The sequence below is a fragment of the Cuculus canorus genome, chromosome 5, assembly GCF_017976375.1.
Source record: "Cuculus canorus isolate bCucCan1 chromosome 5, bCucCan1.pri, whole genome shotgun sequence".
Classification (NCBI taxonomy): domain Eukaryota; kingdom Metazoa; phylum Chordata; class Aves; order Cuculiformes; family Cuculidae; genus Cuculus; species Cuculus canorus.
Window position 1 is genome coordinate 53,779,226 of NC_071405.1, and position 16,447 is coordinate 53,795,672.

Sequence of the window (16,447 nt, forward strand, 5' to 3'; positions counted from 1 at the left end):
GTAGCAAGAGATGTTAATTAAGAATCGAGGCATCTTTGCTGAACACAGAAGTACTATGGGAGGAAGTCACTTTCCCAGAGCTTTCACAGAGGCAGCAAACTTGCACAAGAGTCTGAAGGAGGAACTGAAAAGTCCTAAAAGAGGCAGCGTTTAAAACAGTGCAGACATAGGTTCAAAAAGAGGAAAACATGTCAGAGCAATGCAGCAGGAAAGAGACCCTCCCAGAATGATGACTGGGACAGCAGGTTATCTTGAGAGCAGCAAAAGAAAAGGAGAGACAACCTCAGCTGTAGAGGAGCATCTGGGAGAGAGTTGTGTCTCAGCTGGTCTCTGTCCTAAGCTCAGAAGGAGAACTAATGTTGCAAGTCAGAAAGGGATTCACTTGGCACAGAGAAACCTTCACACAGGTAACAGTGCTCATCAGATTTTAGGCTTTTCCTGAATTACAAGGAACAACATGTATTTAACAGATACATAGCTAGCCATGAAATATGTCAATGAGCATTTCCAGAGTACAAATAAATGAAGTGCTAACATACTGCAGAACACACAGAGAAGACTGTGTGTTCTGAGACTGAAAGGCGAGGGCATGCTCTACTGAGAATAAACATGTCACTTTGCAGTATCTCAGATTTCCCCTTTGATTCTAGTTGCTCTGTCTCTTCATTTTGTCTGCTGTTTCTGCCTGTTTACAGGTGACTGCTGGTTCCTGGCTGCCATTGCTTGCCTGACGCTGAATAAAAAACTACTCTGTAGAGTCATACCTCACGACCAGTCCTTTATACAAAACTATGCTGGCATCTTCCACTTCCAGGTGAGTCCCTTCATCTAGCAGGATGCAGATGTAACTGTATTTATCCAAGAGAGAGCTCAGCTCTTGGGTGCACTCTTGCATCTCACTTCTCCACCTTTGGAAAGCATGAGCAACAGCAGGGAAAGAAGAGGGATTGAATTGCCTCACTTTAAACTCTTCCAATGGGGCAGTCACAGAGGGGTCAGCCCGTACTGGCAATTCAGGAACATTAACCCATTCAGGAAGCATTTGCAGATTGCTTTCTCCTGCACATAAGGGATAGCAACAGGTGCCCAGTCCTGCCTCGCTGCCCAGATGCAGAGCTACAGCCAGAACAGGCATGCTTGTAGTTGCCAAGAGTGTCTATTTTTAGGCCCATGAGCAGCTGGTCTGAAAAAAACCAAGTTATTGTTGAACCACTTATTCAGAAAAGATTGACTACTTCCCGTATTTCCCTTGGGTCTCCTAAGGGACCTCTCACTGTCCCACAGATGTTGTGTGGGAGAATTCAGTCCAGCTGCCACTCCACCATTGCTTTTTGCCACACTACAAAGCAGTTAATTTCCACATCTCTTTCCGTCTGTTTTTTCAGCCAGGCTCCCTGCCCCTGCACCAAGCCAAGTCAACCCACATTTCTTTCTGTTTGCATTTATTCAGTTCTGGCGCTATGGAGACTGGGTGGACGTCGTCATTGATGACTGCTTACCCACATACAACAACCAGCTGGTCTTCACCAAGTCCTCACAACGCAATGAGTTCTGGAGCGCCCTCCTGGAAAAGGCTTATGCAAAGTAAAATGACCCAGCGGACTATGCTGTGTTCCCCACCAAGGCTTTGGCTGGGGAGGGGGGACTAGAACCACTGCCTACAGGACTTATAATAAGCACACAGAAAAACTGAACATACCAGTGATTTTTCCTCATAGACTTTCGTGCCTCAGATTTGGGGATGGGATAAAACATTTTCTAGGTGATTTCGTTACTCATTCAGAAGTTTACATTTGATTCTCCACATCTCTTTCACAGGTGGCATGTTTTAAAACTTTTAATTGTTTTAACCACACAGGGCTTGTGGGGTTTTTTAGTATGTGTGTTTACATATCTTTATTTATACACACATACCAATAAGATAAATGTATATTATGCAGAAAAAAAAATATACAGGTAGGTATCTTTATCAGTGTAAAAGAGAATCTTACTTTTATATTTCCAAGACTTCATGGGTCATATGAAGCTCTGAAAGGAGGCAACACCACCGAAGCCATGGAGGACTTCACTGGAGGCGTCACAGAGTTCTATGAGATAAAGGATGCCCCTAAGGATATCTATAAAATCATGAAACATGCCATTGACAGAGGGTCCCTTATGGCCAGCTCCATTGATGTGAGTCCACATGAACTTTGCAGATCAGCTATGAGAAAACAGCAGAGGAGAGGGACCTCTTCATCTATAATCAAACACATGCCACATTTCAGAACTGTTTTGTTTTTTAGTTCACTAGCAAATACCCATTTCTAGGAGATGGAGTAATCTCCGCTAGACACGACCCATTAGCAAACAGCAAGTGCAAAAGGGAAATGAATAGAAGCTGAACGGGGAGGTGGGGAGAAGGAGTGTGATAAGCAAAAGCAGGACACCCCCACCCTCAGTGCCCTCCCCAATAAAACAAGGTTAGCCAGGGTGTTGCTATTAAGACAGAAATCTTCATGTCAAAGATGCTGAGTGCAAATTGGGAAATCAACCTTTCAATTGCCAACACAGCCTTAAATTGTCTTCATTTACTGTGGTTAATTTAAAAGTGAGAGCAAAAACACTAGCTTAAATAACCATTAAGGAGTACGAAGTTGCAGTGAGGGCAAAAGAACAACCAGTTCTATCAACCAATGTAGATAAGTATGGACCATCTAGCTTACGATGACAGAGAAATTATCTAGGCTACCTTATCCCACACTTCTTTCTTATAGAATTTCTCTTCTTTTTCCCTGCTTCATCCTTCCACGTGATACTTTTCTCCTGTTCACTGTACCAGGATAACTTAGGTTTTTCCTATGGAGCAGCTCCGCGGAGTGACATCGGGGAACTGATTGCTCGAATGGTGAAGAACCTAGAAAACGCACAGATGACTCACTCCACTGTAGACTACCTGGAGACAGATGAAAGGCCAGCCTGGGTACGTATGTTTCCAGAAGCGGTTGACTTCACTGTGCTTTTATTTACAGACTGAACAGTAAAAAAATGTATCATCTATGCTTTTAAATCCTTATTTGGCTTCACTGAGTTAACCCAACACCTACAGGACTGTTCTTATGAACGCTATTTGGCATATCTGTTAGAGGATTTCAGTCCTTTCAAACATGGTGACTGATACCATCGGGCTTTGCTGATCCTGAGGCAAAGGGCTGCTGGCTTGTGACAAAGGCTTATAGTTTCCAGGCCTTACCTGTACAGTAGAAATGGAGAGCAAAATCACATCAAATATGTCAAGGTGGCACATTTGTTACTGTATATGGGAAACGGGCACGATTAGAGGATTTTATAAAGTCCCTCACTTGCAAAGGATGGAAGGAGCAAGAAAATTAAAATACTAGAAAGGAACAAGATCCTCGATTGTGGAGGTGGTGTGAAAGAAAGAAAAAGCAAGTTCTGCACAGCTCTCACTCCACGCACAGAAGTTCTTGGCGAAATCATTTTAAGATAGAGTGTACTGCGGAGCTCTGCCCTCCAATGGAGGGGAGTCTGCTCTCAGGAAGCTCCTTTTAGATTACTGCCTTCAAGATCGTCTTTTAAAAGATGCAACAATGAAAATGAAAAACATGTTGAGTTTCACATGTGGTAAAATACAAAGTGACTCCAGCACACATAAGTATCGAGCAAAACAGAGAGAAGGACATTAAAACTTTCAGAAGAATATCCCATATTAGGAAAATTAAAAGGTTTCAAATTTGTAGAGGGGCACGTTGCTTTCTCCTTCTGTCTGTCAGGCAGCTGCCATGCTTTGTGTCCATCACAGTCCTTGACACCTTGCCCTTTAGAGAACTGCATTTCCATTACAATAAAATTACATCTTTCAATTTACAGGGAGAAAAAAAAATACTAACACCCACCCCAACTACATCATCTAAAACTTTTGGTTGCACAAACTGTCTTCTGCATAGCAGCAGAAATTTGCAGCTGACTTCTCCTCTTTTGTTACCCATATTTAGTCTTCCTAGAAGACTGAAATGATGTAATCCTTCAAGAAAGCCCAGTATAACTGTCTGGTTTTGCAAGCAGAGCTGCCCAAATCACCCATGTAGGGAGAGGAATTTCCTGTCTACTCAAAGAGGGTTGGAAAACTTTCTATAGTTGCTGCCCTGTCAACCAATTTGCTGGTAGTTATTACACAGTCCTGAGCCATCACCAGAAAAAAAACAAAACCATAACTCTTGATGGAAAGAGGCAGGTGGTGCAGACTTCAGAAGTACTTTAAAACAGCAGCACTGGGGACCCGCAGAAGTTAATATTCTTAAACAGAGAAGAGTTATGATAAGTAATGATGGCAACAACATGAGTAGAAATGAAAAAAAAGGAAATCTATGTGAGGTTATAGGCATAAAAAGCATGAAAATAGGAGCAGAATGGAATTGATGGAAAATAATCATGAAAGACAGGAAATATTTGGATAAGGTCTTCCCTGTGCAAGCCGAGAATATATCTGTGAAACGTTACTAATTCTCTGTTTCCAACTGTGCCTTTCTCATGTCCTCAGATTTAACAAGAAGGAGTGACAGAATTACTGGCAGGGCTTTGCAGCCTTTGCACGTGGTCCATGTATGCATAGCGGAGCCTTTCCTTCCCACTGCTCTCAGTGATCTCTCCTACAAGCACAGCTGACTGTGTGCACCTGCCATCTCCCTCTCCACCCTTTATCTTCCAAATAAAAAGCATTCTACCAGGCACACTAATCGATTGCCCGGGCAGCAAGAAGATTTCCTGAATGTCAGTTAGAAAAAATTTCAGTCACGAGGATTTTACTGATTATGCAAAAAAATGTACATCTCCACAATAAATTAATTCTTAAAAAAAATAATACTCTCAGTTAGTAGGAACAGTATTAAATGGGGTGTTTTAATGTTATTGTGATAAGATTGCAGATATGTGTAAAGATTAAAGTATTCTTCTAGGTGTTGATGTGCTCTTGTGTTTCCTGTTAATTTGTAATAACCTTACTCAGCCATACAAGAACATATTATCCCAGAAAGGGCTGAATAGTCCTTCTAACAGAAAATCTAATTATTTGATGGAACATGCTAATATATAGCATGCTTAAAGTGCAAAAATGCAGTAACCTGCACAGGGAAAAAAGTAAATCACAAAATCTGCTTTCTAATTGATACTGACTTTTTTTTATTATTAACTTTTTTTGCTTTTTAATTCACACTTCACTCCTTTCTAACCAACAGCATTAATTCTGTGGGCACTACGCTTGGCCACCTTGGCAAACACAAAGAAGAGAACAAAAAACACCCCTGTCACCTGAATGGTGTCATCCTCCATCCGAAAGCCCTGGGTGGCAATACCTGCTGAGCTCTTCATAACTCTTACAAGTTTTTATTTTATATCTAACAGACCATAGTGCCAATGCAGTATGAAACCCGGATGTCCTGCGGGCTTGTCAAAGGTCATGCTTACTCTGTCACAGCTGTGGAAGAGGTATGTACTGCCCCTCTCCTCCAGCTGTTGGGAGCTGTGGTCTACATTGGTCTAGAGCCAGTCAGCAACGCTTGGGGTTGGAGGGAGAAAGAAAAATAAATGAGATAAAGAAACAAAATTTACATTTAAATAAATGAAAGCCTTCTGGAAAAATAAGTCTGAGTTTTGGCTTTCTGGGGAAACAGATATTTCACTGTGGTCTTCTTGGGAAACGATGGCCACAGCAGGCCACCTCCTGGTTTTACAGCCCTCCTGCCCTCACCCCCAAGCAGGTCAGGCTGGGCCATGGTCCAGGAAAGCAGCATTCACTGGAAAAGCTGGTATTAGTAATCCAAGAGGCAGAACATTTCCTTTTGAACCTACTCTCAGTCTCTTCCTTTTACCTTCTTTTTCAATTAGACAACTTTTAAAGGGCAAAAAATACGTCTGGTAAGGCTGAGAAACCCCTGGGGGCAGGTGGAATGGAACGGACCTTGGAGTGACAAGTGAGTAAAACAGAACCTCATGTGATTTGAAAAAAAATCGCAGCTTTATTTGCCCTTATGCATCTTGTGCATGACCCTAACATTTAATGATGAGGTATCTGCATTGTCTTTGCTGTTATTTTGATGCATTCACTTTGAAGTTGAATGCTTGGCTGAAGCTGTAAAAAGACTACCTAGAAAAGATGTTGAGAGGCCTTAATCAAAGGAAATAAAGACAGCAATTCAGCAAATTCAACAATGCCCATTTTTAAAACAAGATGTGACTGTAGAAAAATCTTTTAGGTTATGGAAGAACTGGATGAAGAAAGATGTCAGTACACGAGTGAGCTTGGATAAAGCTTCTCATTGGGTTTTACTAAAAGGAATTTCAATAGATACTCCAGCAGTCAGAGTCTGCAAACACTTTTACCTTTAAGCTGAATAAAATCACCACAGTTGAGCAGATTTTTGAGAGCTCCTATGAGGAAGTCTGAAGGGAAGGCAGAGAGGAGTAGCACAATTGCCTTTTAATTTGGGCATGCGGAGAGGTGGTTAGCATTAAGAACAAACAGTTACGAGGCTCTCAAAGGAAAAATTATATGATTGTAGCAAGATGACTCTTGACTTACCACTCCAGGAGCCTCACAGTAAAGAGCAGAAATTTTAATGGAAATTGTATTGCAAATTGTAATCTAACTTGTTTGCTGCTTTGAAGGTCAGAAGAGTGGAACTTCATTAACGAAGAAGAAAAAATACGCCTACAGCACAAGATCGTGGAGGATGGGGAGTTCTGGTGAGAATATGGGGCCTTGGGCAGCCTGATCTAGTGGGAGGTGTCCCTGCACATGGCAGGGGGATTGGTACTAGATGATCTTTAAGGTGCCTTCCAACCCAAACTTTTCTATGATTCTATGAATATCAGGTGAAAACTTGTGTTTCTCTAGGAGATATGCAACTAAAAAAAAAGTTAATCATATTGCACTACCTAAATCTGAAAACCATTGCAGTAATCATGTTCCCCTTCATATTCCCAATAAGCCCTGTTCTGCAATCCTCTAATTATTCCCACCAGGGTTTATTAACTGCCACCAACATAGCCCTTCTACTTCCAGAAGCCCTCCATCACCCTTCCCAAGTACTCTCAGCCCAGCATCTCCCAGTCTGGAGCCGTACCGATGTTAATGGACCAACCAGCAGGCCAAATGCATTATGAAATCAAGGCACTCCCACTGCAAACTTGCCCTACCAGCTGCAGTAACAGGAACCAAATTTCTCTATCTCACCAGCATTTCAGGCAACCGCCCACTGTGTAAATCCATTTGAGTTCAATTTCCCCTCAATTCCTCCAGGATATCATTTGAAGATTTCATGAGGCACTTCACAAAACTTGAGATCTGTAACCTCACACCTGATACGCTGGAAGCCGATAAACTCCAGACCTGGACAGTGTCAGTCAATGAAGGGCGCTGGGTGAGAGGCTGCTCAGCTGGAGGTTGCCGCAATTATCCAGGTGAGCAATGGTTCTTAAGAGAAATAAGGCCCCTCTGATGGCAACTGTATGAGATCCCACAGGCTGTCCTACCACACCCTTGTCAGTGCTTGCCCATAGAAAAAGTCTCAGTGGATGAGGCACACAATTTTGTAGCTGGATTTCTGTCACTGGGTTTGTGACAGCACATTGTAAGGCCAAAAGGCAGGCTTGGCTAAGACAAATCATTGTTCAAATACTTCACAGTGCCCCGAGTAAGATAAGCCAGATCAATTTCGCTCCAACTGTTAAGTTTCAGTTGGGAAATCCACTTTCTGAGAACTTTAGGTGTTCTGGAAGTTTGACAGATGCAAATTCTTCATTTTATATCATCCTTTGCTGTGCAGTTTTGTTAGAACTATGTAAAAACCATAACATGTAAAAAAAAAAATAGGTATCTATTAGCCCAATTTTAACCTTTCCCTCAGGAGCCACAGTCAGGGAAGCTAAAAGTTCTCTTTGATGAGTATTATTAGAAAACTGAAGCTTTACATATTTGCTTTGGATTATTGGTGGGATTTCACAGATACATTTTGGACCAATCCCCAGTATCGCTTGAAGCTCCTGGAGGAGGATGATGATCCTGAGGATGAAGAGGTTATCTGCAGCTTTCTCGTCGCACTGATGCAGAAAAACAGGAGGAAAGAACGCAAGCTGGGAGCCAACCTGTACACCATTGGCTTTGCCATCTATGAGGTAGCAGGTCTAGACTTCGTCTGCACTATGGTAGCAAATCCTGACAGTATGCATTTATCAAGAGAGTCATTGAATCATTCAACCTGTATACATGAATTACAATTTTTACTTTGCAAGGAACTCAGGGGAAAGCTGGAAGAGAAGAAGGAAATTCAGGACTTTGTAACAATTCAGCCCATAGTAACCTCAGGGTTTACCCCATCTATAAGTAACATAATTTTTAGACTTTTATGGTGAGTTCATGCTAGATGTTAATTTTTCACAAGTATTTGTCAATCTCCCTTTCATCCTTGCTGAAAGTAAACATTTCATTAAAAGACTAGTGTAAGAAAGGAAACAAACATCCAAGATGCATATATAGTGATTGACCTCTACCCTTGCTATCAACCCCATAAAGAATTCAATTTACTCAGTCCCTTGCACAAACACATTTAGTTCAGATCTTAGTAAATCTCATGCAGATCCCAAGAAATCTGGGAAGGAAGATAGAAGTTGCTTGGAATGATTATATAACTCGGGGCGTTTTATTTACTGCCTGCATCCCCAGAAACCTATATGAACTCCCTTCTGTATGATCTATAAACAAGTGGACTCACCCAGCAGTGATAGACTATAAACAAGTGGACTCGCCTGACTGTTTCTTCTCTTTCTTTCTCCCTAAGGTGCCCGAAGAGGTACGAACAGAGAGGAGGCAGATTGACATCTTGGTGTATGCTCAAAGCTAGTGTTACTGTTGCACCTGTCTGTAAGTCAGCAGGAAAGTCTCCAGTCAAGTTTGTTTTCAGGGATGTACAAAGAGTGAAACTGCTAACCTTTCTGCTCTGCGTGTTTATTAGTACCATTTTGCAATCCACTTTTAATTCCTTCCTGCTTGCACCCCATTTTCATTTGCACCTTTTCCTCTGTTCTTTTTTCTATTCTGTGTCAGGCCATGGCTTGCACAGCTGGTCAGCAAGCCTGGGTCTCGGGAAGAGGGACCAGTGAGCATTTTGCCATTTCACCCCATGCAGAAGCACCCTAAACCATTTTCATTTCCTCCTGTGAATAATGCCAACAGCCTGTATCCTGCAGCCAGTGAGTTCTCACTATAGAGTCAGAATTTGTCTGGAAAAGAAACGGTATTTTCAGCCATTGAATAAAAGTCATTAAAAGTACACAGATAAAGTTTTACTGAGGCTGTCAGCAGCTGAATCTTTGGCATCACAAATTTTGTAAGCAAGCTTGACAAAAGCTGCTACCTGAAAAACGTGAAGATGACAATCTGAACCCTGTCTTTGACGACTGTTTTACAGGTGATTATTTCTGTAGCAAACAACTTACAAGTGTTCTTAGCCCACAATTCTTGATTTAATTTTCATATTTGAACCAATGCAATTTTTGATTGTCATGTTTCTTTAGTAGATACAGAATTCATATTTTGTCCAGGCAAGGACACTTTTCCACTGAAAGCACCTTTACCTTGCCACACAGCACACAGGAGTTTGCATATACCACTCCTTGTCGTGCCATCCTCCAAAGAAAGTAGCTGAACTTTGGTTACACACAATTTACCATCCAACAACACTTTTATCCAACAGATAAAAGTGCCTACACAGCAGAAGTCAGTCAATGTTCTGCTGGTGGGTCCTGGAGCAGGTCTCAGAAGCCAATTAGACCCAGCCAGTAGCAGCTTCGAGGCTACACACACTGTATCTGTTCCCAGCTAGCATCCTTTGCCAGCTCCCTGCTTGCTAAGCTGCTGCTGTATTTGTGTTTTCTGTCCCAATCACATACTGCCTGCTTGACAAGCCACCTAGAGAATGGGTAAGACTTCCTTGAAGACAATTTGACTTATTTGTCCTGCAGATGCATGGTACTAAGCACCACTTGCAAAAGGATTTTTTCCTCTACAATGCCTCTAAAGCTAGAAGCAAGACCTATATTAACATGCGAGAAATCTCAGAGCGCTTCCGGCTACCTCCCAGCGAGTATGTCATCATCCCATCGACATATGAACCTCACCAGGAAGGAGAATTCATCCTGAGGGTCTTCTCAGAGAAAAGAAGTCTTTCAGAGTAAGTTGCAAATCCATTTATTGGCCATAAAGGTGGAGGTTTTCTTGCTAGCCAATTATAGTCATGTTCCCAGTTTGCTATACCTGGCTTTTAATTTTCTTAACCTCATTACAAACTCCAAGCTGCAAACTCATTTTCCCAAGCTTCCCTCATAGTCTAACAAAACCCTGCCTTGAATTGTCTTTGGAGAAGCTTACTACTTGTAGAATATCCTTTCTAAACATACCGTTGGCCAATTTTAATAATGAAAATGAATCAGTTTGTGTTTTATTGCTATATGGGACTAGCTGCAGTTTTGGCCAGATGTATCATATTCACATAGATCCAAATCCAGCTATTAATGAAACACAGAAGTAGGCAATTATTTCTTTTCCATTATGCTCTTCAACTAGTTTCCTTGATTCAGCAAATTGCACCCAGTATCACTTCATTTAGGCCAAACAGCTTCTGGTTTACTCCCAGCTGTCAAAGTTCAGAGTGATCAAGGCACTTCAGAGGAGCAAACCAGGCAGCAGTGCTCCTGGAAGTGGTACTTGTGGGATGCTCAGCTCAAACTGGGAAAAGCTACAACTAGAGCCTGCAGCTGTAATGCTTGGAAGACAGCTCACATTATCGCCTGTCTGGAAAGTTCAAGTGGCTGCTTACAAACCAGCTACAGACAAAATGCAAAGTTGGAAACAGCCACTTTCCTGATTTATTTATTCTGCTTTCTTTTAGGGAGGTTGAAAACATGATTGAGGCAGAACGTCCATCGGTAAGCACTGTCCTGGGCCTCTATTTTATGTAAATAAAAGTAGGAAGGGGAGGAGCATCACAACTAGGGAAAACTACAGCAGGAAACCGCTTGTGGCCACACAACAGCTCCTTTAGCATAAATTCCCACATCTTTTTTATCAAGATACCTTCATACTTTTATTAACACTTGCTTCAATACACTTTCTAACCTGATCAGACCAAAATCTTTTGCCAGATTTGAAGACATTTTCCTGGCATAAAGAAGCCGGGTGCTAAGTGTTGGCTTTGCCTCCATCAGTTGAGAGTATTCATTTACTGGGGGTCCCTAAACTTCTGTGCCCTGAGATTTGTCTGTGAAATTGATATCTCATCTAATAAAGAAAAAAAGTACCTTATTTTGAAGTACATGCTTTCTGGAAAGGCGTCCTAATGATATTCAAACCTGCATCCAGGACAAGCTCTAATGCTTCAGCCTAGGGTTTTATACATCTGTATGGGAATATACTAGAGCTAACAATACAATTAGTCTTGAAAAAAAATCAGAGGAGATGCTGTTACACAGAGCAGAGTGTCATCAAACTTTGCTCAGAGATGTTACCCTTTTCTTTGCTGTCATGATAAAAAAATAGCTGTCCAGATCTGGTGGCATTTAATTGCCACTTCAGGTAACATTGATCTGTGGGTACAGAAGTCCAATCTCCACTGCTCCGTCGGGCTGGGGAACAAAAAAGGCAAGAGTTCAAGGTAAAGGTACAATAGAGATTTTATTCAAATGGACAAAGGCCCAGATGGGATGGGACACTTCTGCTATGGTTTCTGCAATTTCTATCCTTCGCTATGCAATATCTTGGTGGGTGTGTTTTCCCCTCCATTTTTGAGATTTGAAAACTGTGTGAATATAAGAATAGGAAAAATAAATGTAAGAAAGAAAAAAACCAAATTTTAGTTCTGCATAATATGCATAAAATCTATAATTCCATTTACAAACACTTTTTTTTTTTAAACTGTCTCTCTTAATACAGAAGAAGAAAAAGGGCAAGGTGGGTACTTGTGCAATGTGCTGAGCGCCAGCAAGACAAAGAGCATGTGCAATGCATGCGAAAGGAGGAGAGTTCCTTGGTATCATCAGTGGTTTCTCTGCACCTGGAAACTGGTCTAGTTAATGAAGGGCACTGGATAAGAGGCCATTTACAGGCAGCAAAGATTTTGTCTTCCTACATTAAAATCTAATGTAATAGCTATAGCATCACATACTCTTCTCACTCAAGGAGGAGCAAAAGGGCAACAAATTTTTGAGCTTTACAAACTTGATCCTCTGGGTTGCTCAACTGCCCTTCCTGCCTGCCTCTCCACGGGCATCTCAGCACCCCTTTCTAGTGCAAATCACCACTTCTCCAGACACATGCCCTCACATTTGCTTTCCACTGCCCAATGCAGCTACTCCTCTTTCCCAAAGTTTCTGCCCAACAGAGTCCACAGTTCTCCTTTTGATTCTACACAACACATTTAGGACCATGAAAATATAACCAGGCATTTCAATCTCAAGACAAGCTGTTTGCAATTAATACTTTAGAGAAACATATTTGCATGTTGTAGAGGCTTTCCTTGTTTTAAATGTGCTAAACCAAAACAATTGTGTGGCTTCTTACAGCTGAATGCTCCAAGAATTAATACTGAGAAAGAACATAAGCTTCCAATAATTAACAAGCTCCTACACAAAACTCGATTTCTGTGTAGGATTCAGATTCTGTTTGCTTTCAGTGCTGCTGTCCTTCATAGAGAGGGGCAAGCTCATCAGTTTAACTGAGAATCTGGGAGGTTTATTTTGCTTAAAAATAGAAGTGTAATGCTTACAGGGTTACTGGCTTTCTGAAAGACAGAAGCCAGAGATTGCACTATTTGCCAAAATAAATTTTGCAGCTTGTTTTTTTAGCATGAGGAGAGCAGCAACTTCAGAAATTCCTCCCTTTCTTTTCTTTCCTTCCCATCTCTGGCTCCTCTAGGCATCCTCTCAGGGCAGGAGCTGCTGCTGCATGTGCTTTGCCACAGAATGAGTGTCCCCAAATACTATCCTTTCCACTATTTTTTTGGGTGTGTGTATGTGTAATTTCCACTTCTCTCTTGTTCTCTTCCTTCTTCTTCTAGCCTATCATCTTTGTTTCTGACAGAGCAAACAGTAATAAGGAGCTGACAACACATGAAGACACTACCAAAGATGGTGAAAAAAAACACGTGGATGAGAAAAAGGTTTCTGCAGCAATGGCAAGGGGGGAAATAGGGCTTGGACTGCCCAGCATGAAAGAGTGGCTGAGGAGAGCACAGGAATGGGGCGACATTCTTAGGGGTCTACAGTTTTTCATCAAATCTTAGCATAACTTCTGTTGGTTTTTTGTGGATCTAATGAGCATGAGTGAACAGTCTACCCCTTCGGTTATTTAACACCTCTGCTGAAGGATGTAATTGCTTGAAAGCATCTCCCCGTGGCTTTCTCATACGAGGAGACTGGCTGTGCGGTATAACTCACTCTTGCTGAGCCCCCTCAAGCAACACCCACTTTACACAGGGCACACGTGCAAATTGCACCTGAGGGGCTTTGGGAGCTCCTGGCAATGATCACAGCCTCTCCCTACTACAAATTACACAGCCCTTTTCCAGTCCCTGTTGGCCAGATTAAACAATGCATGAATAACCCCAGGAGCTCCTGCACCTCTCCTTTTTTATCTCACGATTGGCCAGAGGGAAACAAGCTGGCAAATTTGGAGTTTCTGCCTGCAGGTGGGTGAGGGATGCGAGGTGCAACAGCCAGATTCTGCACTCAGGCTCACGGCATCTGTAGGCACAGGCCGAGTGTCCGCTTCCAGGGAGCATACTGTTCTGCTGCACGACTGCCACAGCACACAGGTGGCAAAGGGGGGACCAATCTTAATTTTTCTCTCTACTTAGACAAACAAAAATAAGAACTAAACCAAGAAATTAAATTTACTTTGTTACACATAGTTCCGGTAATTTAATATTGGGGGCAGGAGGGAGTGGGCAGATAAAATATAGTCTGCTTTTTCGCTTTCAGCCTCAGTTCAGGCTTGTTCTTTGCATGTGTCTGAGAAAACTTCGCTTTCATCTTTTTCTTCTGCCTCTTTTGCTACTTGACTCCAGCAAGAGGTCCTCCACACTACAAAGAGCTCTAAAGCCCGAGTCCCTCTGGTCAATTCATAGCCTTCAGGGCAGCTATGGAGCAGATAAGTCTCTTCTGCTCCAAACTTCTTTGCAATTTTTTTAAACAAAAAACTAGAAGATAAAAATCTGTCAGTGAAAATAATCATTTAGGCTCCTTCCGAGAGAAAAGAGAGCAAAGGGATGGAATGAAGTACTCAGCAGTTTTGCCAAGGAACACGTTTAATAAAAAAGGAGAAAGTAACAAAAGGGCCACCCATTCCTCCAAAGAGGTCCAGATTTATTAAGAGGCTTCTTTGCACAAGGGCAAGAGAGCCTCCAGGCCACTTCCCTTCCCAGGTAAGGCTGCATCTCTTCTTTGCTTGTCTTTTTCCAGCGCCCTTCAGCAAAAGCTCGTGAAAAGAGTGAAGAGGAAAAACAGTTCAGGAATATTTTCCGACAGATTGCAGGGGATGTGAGTATGGAACTGACTACTGTTCCTGCCGTCAAAGCAACCTAGGCACAACAGCACAAAAGTCAACTGATTCAAGCATACAAAACACTGAATTTCAAAATTTCCTTTGAGTTCTGAAGTTAAGCAAAATCAAATCAAAATCCAATTAAGCATACAGCTATCCTCATATGTACATATAAGGCTATTCCCATTGTGTACAAGGAAGCCTTATTTAAAGTCAGCCTTTCACTTTTATCACTACTACAAGATGCTATTTTGCCTGGCAAGTATAAACAAGTAAGAAATACAATGCCCTGCAGTATATGCTTAATGAGGGAAGTTAAAAGTAAAGAGAGATTAAAGAACTGCATAGATCAGGAGATCATGAATGGGTTACAGGGATTTTTGGCTTACATGCTGGCTTGAAATTACTGGTTGTTCTTCTAGTTGGAGTTTAATAAGCACCATATGGTAACCTTAGACATACCTTGTGCTGCAGCCCAATAAAGATTTGGACTAACGTTTATATGAACTAGAATGCTCTGTAGTTTGAAGCATGTTTAGGTCACACTGAAATGTGACGAAAAGCTTCATACTTTTAGCAGATTATTTAATGGATGGATATGTTTAATAAGGAATGTTGCAATTAATGATATCCTCACCACATTTCTCACCAGGACATGGAGATCAATGCTGAGGAACTCAGGAATGTTCTCAATAATGTCGTAAAAAAACGTGAGTTTAAGCGTGTTTTCAGTAACCCTGGACACAGGAATCTGTGTTACAACATAACCCTCCACCTCTGAGTTGCACTCTAAATATTATTTAGTTTCAAGCTTACAAATTTCCTAGTTATACTTCCATGGATCTTGCATCTGAGACTTCATTGAGCTGAACTTTTCATAGAAATGCTTTCTATGAGTGATCAAGTATTGATAATACAGAAATGAGCAAACATCCATTGGAAGTATCACTTAGGATAGTACAGCATTTCTAGCAGTCTGCAAATTGCCTTTAAAAATAAAAAGTTCTAATGAAGAGGCAAACCTTCTCCCTACCTGGCAAACTTAAGCCCACAGAGCCTGGGCTTGCTTAGTTACCTGGAAGTCAGAGTTTTCCCAGAAGTTTTTATTATATGGAACAGGTCAAGAAAAGTAATCTCTAATACACAAGCTATAACATCACTTAGAGGCCAAACCTACTTACTTCACCTAGTAAGAAATGAGTGGTAGAGATATCTCAAAAGATTCTACTTTGAGTAGAGATACACCTAAGAGGAAGAAACCTATGCTGATTTGCATGATTTGTTTTCACCCAAGTCCATTTATTTCAGATAAGGACCTAAAGACAGAAGGATTTGAACTGGAATCCTGCCGCAGCATGATTGCTTTAATGGACGTATCCTTTCCTGGTGAAAGGGGAGTGCTTGATACGACACGAGTCCACTTGGATTGTACTTCCCACCACTACACACACACAACTTAGTAAGCCAGGGAAGCAGAACAGTACACTATATTTTGTAGTCAGATAACGCAGCATTTCTGGCTTGGCACATCTTAACTCCAGTCACACCCAACATTGGTGGTTGATCGGGAGATTAAAATACTGCAGAACAGAAAACTGCAGAATAAGTCAGTCTGATACGCTTCCTGCGGAATCAGCACCTGGGCAGCTCGTGTACTAAAGCACAATCTTTTTAAACCAACTCAACATAACTACAGTTCTTGTCAACAAACTTACTGTATTTCTCTCTTAGGTTTGACATTCCACTGCATGCATAGCATACGACTCATACAGAAATTGTCTTAGAGCTATAAAACACACTACGAGATGACTACAGGGTTAACTCTGATACAATATCACTCAGTTTTCCTATTTGATG

The 16,447-nt window shown here is 41.6% G+C and overlaps 1 protein-coding gene across 3 annotated transcripts in view; it reads left to right on the forward strand.

Annotated features, from left to right (window-relative positions):
- The window catches only part of CAPN3 (calpain 3), a 32,710-nt gene that overhangs the window by 8,825 nt on the left and 7,438 nt on the right, over window positions 1-16,447 (forward strand). The window contains exons 3-19 of one of the 3 annotated variants that reach the window (XM_009570052.2): window positions 696-814; window positions 1,451-1,584; window positions 2,007-2,175; window positions 2,822-2,962; window positions 5,401-5,484; window positions 5,884-5,969; window positions 6,664-6,741; window positions 7,298-7,458; window positions 8,003-8,172; window positions 8,835-8,846; window positions 10,018-10,226; window positions 10,944-10,980; window positions 11,984-12,001; window positions 13,107-13,208; window positions 14,509-14,586; window positions 15,243-15,300; window positions 15,899-15,963. In XM_009570052.2, coding sequence (XP_009568347.1) covers window positions 696-814; window positions 1,451-1,584; window positions 2,007-2,175; window positions 2,822-2,962; window positions 5,401-5,484; window positions 5,884-5,969; window positions 6,664-6,741; window positions 7,298-7,458; window positions 8,003-8,172; window positions 8,835-8,846; window positions 10,018-10,226; window positions 10,944-10,980; window positions 11,984-12,001; window positions 13,107-13,208; window positions 14,509-14,586; window positions 15,243-15,300; window positions 15,899-15,963 — 1,721 coding nt within the window. Of the gene's footprint in view, window positions 1-695; window positions 815-1,450; window positions 1,585-2,006; window positions 2,176-2,821; window positions 2,963-5,400; window positions 5,485-5,883; window positions 5,970-6,663; window positions 6,742-7,297; window positions 7,459-8,002; window positions 8,173-8,834; window positions 8,918-10,017; window positions 10,227-10,943; window positions 10,981-11,983; window positions 12,002-13,106; window positions 13,209-14,508; window positions 14,587-15,242; window positions 15,301-15,898; window positions 15,964-16,447 lie in introns of those variants that run through there. The other 2 variants (XM_054067300.1, XM_054067301.1) reach the window with 2 other exon arrangements.